This window comes from Curcuma longa, chromosome 3, assembly GCF_044706935.1.
Source record: "Curcuma longa cultivar G26 ecotype Majalengka, Jawa Barat chromosome 3, ITB_CL_G26_1.1, whole genome shotgun sequence".
Classification (NCBI taxonomy): domain Eukaryota; kingdom Viridiplantae; phylum Streptophyta; class Magnoliopsida; order Zingiberales; family Zingiberaceae; genus Curcuma; species Curcuma longa.
The window spans coordinates 21,605,509-21,610,668 of record NC_133863.1 but is presented as its reverse complement, the minus strand read 5'-3'; the positions used below and the strand labels follow the sequence as shown (position 1 = coordinate 21,610,668).

The 5,160-nt window shown below is 41.5% G+C and overlaps 1 protein-coding gene and 1 pseudogene across 1 annotated transcript in view; both read left to right on the top strand.

Moving 5' to 3' along the window:
- The first annotated feature begins 2,686 nt into the window (after positions 1 to 2,686).
- Positions 2,687 to 5,005, top strand: LOC141823881 (uncharacterized; annotated as a pseudogene).
- An 18-nt stretch (positions 5,006 to 5,023) lies between these two features.
- The window catches only part of LOC141823879 (sister chromatid cohesion 1 protein 3-like), a 14,133-nt gene continuing 13,996 nt past the window's right edge, over positions 5,024 to 5,160 (top strand). The window contains exon 1 of the mRNA XM_074711080.1: positions 5,024 to 5,128. Coding sequence (XP_074567181.1) covers positions 5,024 to 5,128 — 105 coding nt within the window. The remainder of the gene's footprint in view (positions 5,129 to 5,160) is intronic.

The following is a 5,160-nucleotide window of genomic DNA, read 5'->3' as shown; positions in this document are numbered from 1 at the left end:
ACGGAATGAGGCAAGGGGATTCCCTCTTCATCCGACCACCTTTCATCCACCGAGGAGTCAAGGGATATCTTCTCAATCATGCCATCTCATCCACCATCATCTACGGGTTGCATCGAAGAGTTGGAGATTCCTTCCTTCAGCGCACTATTCATGGAGTTCACTTCACTTGGCATCTACCTTCGGCTAGGGACATAGGGAGAATCATTAGTTTTGCTTTCCTTCTCATTTCTGAGCTTAAATTGAATTGTGCATTTTACATGTTTGTTAAAATTCCTCTTACACTTTGAATGTTGCTTTCTCTTGTGGTTGTTTATGCACTTGTTTAATTTGTTGATACTTTCCCTTACTTGGTTGATACACTTTGTTCTTGATACCTTCAGTTCATATAATGCTCAATGATGTACGTAGGATGTATACCTATTTTCATGCTTTATTTGCACATCTTTCTGAGTTTATTGTTTTATTCTTATGTATGTTGCATCCCTTATTCATGCATTTAGGCATATATTCTACATTTCCTAGTTCGGAGATCTGCTCGTGCTTTAACATGTTTCAGGGTGGAAATTAGAGCGAAAACGGGCAAAACGGAGTACTATTGAAGATCAGGCAAGACAAGGCCGTGCCTCATAGGCACGGCCATGTCTATTCAACTTCTGGCCGTGTTTCAATGGGCACGGGCGTGTGCCAAAATCCCCTCAGCAGCAGCCAGAGGCCGTGTCTCAAAAGCACACCCGTGCTTCAAAACAGAACCAAGCCAGTTCATGGCCGTGCCTCCAAAGCACGGCCGTGTCTTCACCTTGGAGCCAGCCTCAACTGAAGGTCGTGCCTCACAGGCACGGCCGTGTGCAAGAACAGAAGAGCCCAAGCAGCAGGCCGTGCCTCAGAAGCACGGCCGTGTCCAGCAACTCAGCTCCAGCCAGTGCGTGGCACGGCCGTGTGCACGGAGGCGAGCTGCTACCGAACCCTGCACTATAAATAGGCCTCTTTGGAGACCTAGCAAAGGGGGGAGACCTTGGAGAGCCACCGGAGTTGTTCTAGAGCCGCCGACGCCTATTTCGGAGAGAGATTCGACGATCCATCACCGATCCGACTGCTCCAGACCATTTCCATCTCATCTACGCAGAGATTTCACTCCGAGGAAGAAGATAAGTCTAGTTTCCTGCATTTCTTGTTTATCTTTGGGAACAAGATGTATTCTCTCTTTCCTTTGGATTGTATTCTCCTCGATATGGAGTAGATTTCCCTAGATTCTAGGATGTAGGATAAATCAGATGTAATGGATGATTGTACTTGGATTTGATTAATCTACCGTTTTCTATGAAATACTGTGAATTGCTTTGTGGATTTATGCTTGTACTTGATGATAAATTGTGTGTGTGTGAATCCATGAGGGTAGGGATTTACTATGAATTGGGGAATCATTAGGCCGTATACCGGGGGCGCTCTGTAAAAGGGGCAGACCTTGAACCGGGCGAGATTCCGAAGGATTTTCTAATACATAGTTGAATTCTTATGAGGAATAGTTAGCGGTCATTCGTTATTGGGGAGAGATCCGTAAAAGGGTATCTAGTGACAGTGGATAAGGTTCTTTTAGTATTTCCGGGGCGCCTGAGTGACACGGGCAGACCTTGAACCGGGCTTCTAGAACCGTTTCAAACCAATAACGAGTGACGTAAGAACACCAATGATTTAATTCGAGGATACCTGACGAGGTTGAATTGGATAATTTGGTTGACATTCCTACAATTGAACAGTTATTGAGGAAAGGTAGAGGATCCAAGTCAATTAATCCATTCTCTGAGGAGTCCGAAATCCTAGGATCGCTTCACCCATCAGTGTCACAGTCGATCCCTTTCTCCGACTTTTAGGATAAAGCACTTTAAAACACTCCTTTCTCCCCCACACAACTCATGATCTATATTCTCTCCACCTTTTTATGCTAGATTTTAGTAAGTAGTTCCACGGTCCCTGTGGATTCGATCTTTTTATTACTTGGCGATATTCCGTGCACTTGCGGAAACACATCACTCAATGTTCTCTTTATTAATTAGATTTATAACTCAAAACAACTCCCCCCATCCAATCCAAAAGAAACACTAAAAAATCAGCTTCAAGAACCACTAGATTACCTTACACTGCCTTCAATTGTTGGGAGACGATTCGGGTTGCCCTATACTATCTTAGTTAGGAGGATTCGGTATAAATTAAATTGGTGTACTCATTTAGACGACAATCTAAGCTCAACATCAATTTTTGGCATCATTGCCAGGGATTGGTAGCGATGTTTAGGTAGTTCTAGCTAGTTTGCTTGAATCTTGCTTGTTAGGGGCAAAACTGTCCAATTAATGCTAGTTTGTGCTGATTGATTAATTTTGACTCTGATTAATATAAAATTTGGTAGGTTGGTAGAAAACGGCCTAGGGACCAATACTCACAGCCTTTGGCTGTGACATAAGGCCATTTTTGACTGAATTCCTTCATCTTGACTACTTTTCCATTTTTACAAATATTTACTTTTCATTTTTCATTTTTCAATTCCATTTTCATCTACTTTTATTGCTGTGGTGGTAAAAAAAATTAAAAAAATTATTTGGTACTTCAATTCCCTACTATACTTGAGTTGTAGTGTGTTGTTTTTTCACCTAGTTGTGTATTGCTTGCTTACTTTCAGGTGTAACCAGAGTCCATGACAAGAGCTTTTGAGTATCATTTACTTGAATACGATCTAGAGATTAACAGAATATTCCATACATTACAGAGAGCTCAGAGGAACATGGCACTAAACAACAACAACAATAACAATAACAACAACAGAACTCTCAGAGAATTGGTAGTACCAGATGTTGCATATCAACTTTCTTGTATTCAGTATCCAGAACTTGAAGTGGATTTCAAACTGAGATCAGGGATAATTCATCTATTGCTGAAGTTTCATGGACTAGCTGGTGAAGATCCAAATAGACATTTACAAGAATTCCATGTGGTGTGCTCAACAATGATGCCTCAAACCATATCAGAGGAGGACATCAAGCTCAGAGCATTCCCATTCTTGTTGACAGATATGGCTAAGGATTGGTGTTACGACCTTCCACTAGGTTCTATTACTAGCTGGAACGATATGAAGAGAATATTTCTGGAAAAAATTTTCTCTGCCTCAAGGACTGCAGCACTCAGGAAGAGCATATGTGGCATTCAACAAATGACGGAAGAAACATTGTATGAGTACTGGGAGCGTTTCAAGAGGCTTTGTGTAAGTTACCCCCAACACCAGATTAGTGAGCAGCTATTGATCCAGTACTTCTATGAGGGATTGATTCCTATGGACAGAAGTATGATAGATGCCGCTAGTGGAGGAGTACTTGTCAATAAGACACCATCACAAGCCAGGGAACTCATTGAGATTATGACAGTTAATTATCAGCAATTTGGAAGTCGGTCCATGGCAACCAAGAGTGTACATAAGGTTCAAGCTTCTGTTACTGAGCAGCCCAGAATTGAGAGCCATTTGGATGGGATTGAAACACTTCTAAGACAGATGACAATCAGTCAGACTCAACAATCAGCTTCACAGTCAGTCCAACCAATGCGAGTCTGTGGAATATGTACTAGTACCACACATCCTACTGATATCTGTGAAATATGTACCAGTACCACACATCCTACTGATATCTGTGAAATATGTACCAGTACCACACATCCTACTGATACCTGCCCCTCACTACAACCAGATAAAGGATTTCCTTTCCCAGATCAGGTGACAGCAGCAAACATGTATCAGAATCGACCTCCATATCAGCAGCAACAAAGACCATAGTATAATCCCATGTCATCTACATACAATCCTGGATGGAGAGATCATCCAAATCTCAGATATGGAAATAACTTTGCACAACAGCAATCTAGCTTTCCACAGCAACAACCATTCCAGCCTTCAGCAACAAACTTTCAAAGGCCCCCAGGATTTCAGAATAACCCAGTTCAGTATAAGCCTCCACAAGTTCAGCATTCCAGTCCTATTTCTTGACCAAGTCACTCAGACATTTCCATGCAAGAGCTGAAGGAAATTCTCTTATAACAACAAGCACAATTTCAGTAACATCAACAGAGGAATGACACTGCCATTCAGAATTTGGAGAGACAGATGAGTCAGATGACTTCCACACTCAGTCAGCTTCAGACTCAGGAGTCCAGTTAATTACCATCTCAGTCCATTCCGAATCCCCGAGGAAATGTGAGCGCTATTTCACTCAGAAGTGGAAAGACTATTCCAGACCCCGTACTTCAGATACCTTTCACACTTCAGTTACCTATCTCAGTTGATGATCAAGACATGAAGCATGAACGACAAACAGAGCCAAATCCACCTATACCATTGCCATTTCCCTAGAGAGTTTCCAAGAAAAATATTAATGCAGAAAAGACACAAAAACTTTAAGAGCTGGTGGATATCTTCAGTAAAGTAGAAGTGAGCATCCCATTGTTAAATGTTATCAAGCACATTGCAAAATATGCTAAGTTTCTGAAGGATCTTTGTGTTCATAAGAGGAAGCTCAAAGGTAATGGACTGGTGAGTATGGGAAAGAATGTATCAGCTCTGATTCAACCAATGCCCCCGAAATGTAAAGATCCAGGAGTATTTACCATACCATGTGTGATTGGAGAATGCAGCTTTTTAAATGCTATGTTAGATCTGGGTGCATCCATTAATATCATGCCTAAGTCTGTGTTCTTAGCACTTGTTATTGGTCCACTGCATTCAACTAGGGTGATCATTCAGTTAGTCAACCGCAGCTTAGCTCATCCAGCGGGCGTCATTGAAGATGTCTTAGTGAAGGTGAAGGATTTGATTTTTCCAACAGATTTCTACATTCTTGATATGGAGGGAGATATATTTTTAGGCCATACTCTATTGATATTAGGGAGACCATTCCTCAAGACTATAAGAATGAAGATTGATGTGCATATAGGAACATTGACTATGGAGTTTGGGGACACAGTGGTATAGTTCAGCATACTTGAAGCAATGAGGTATCCTGAAGAAGATCACTCACTGCTTAGCATTAAAATTCTTGATGAGTTGGATTGTGATGTAGATACCACGTGGATTGATATGGATATCGACTCTGAGGTAATAGATGATGATTCTATTTGTATTGTTGA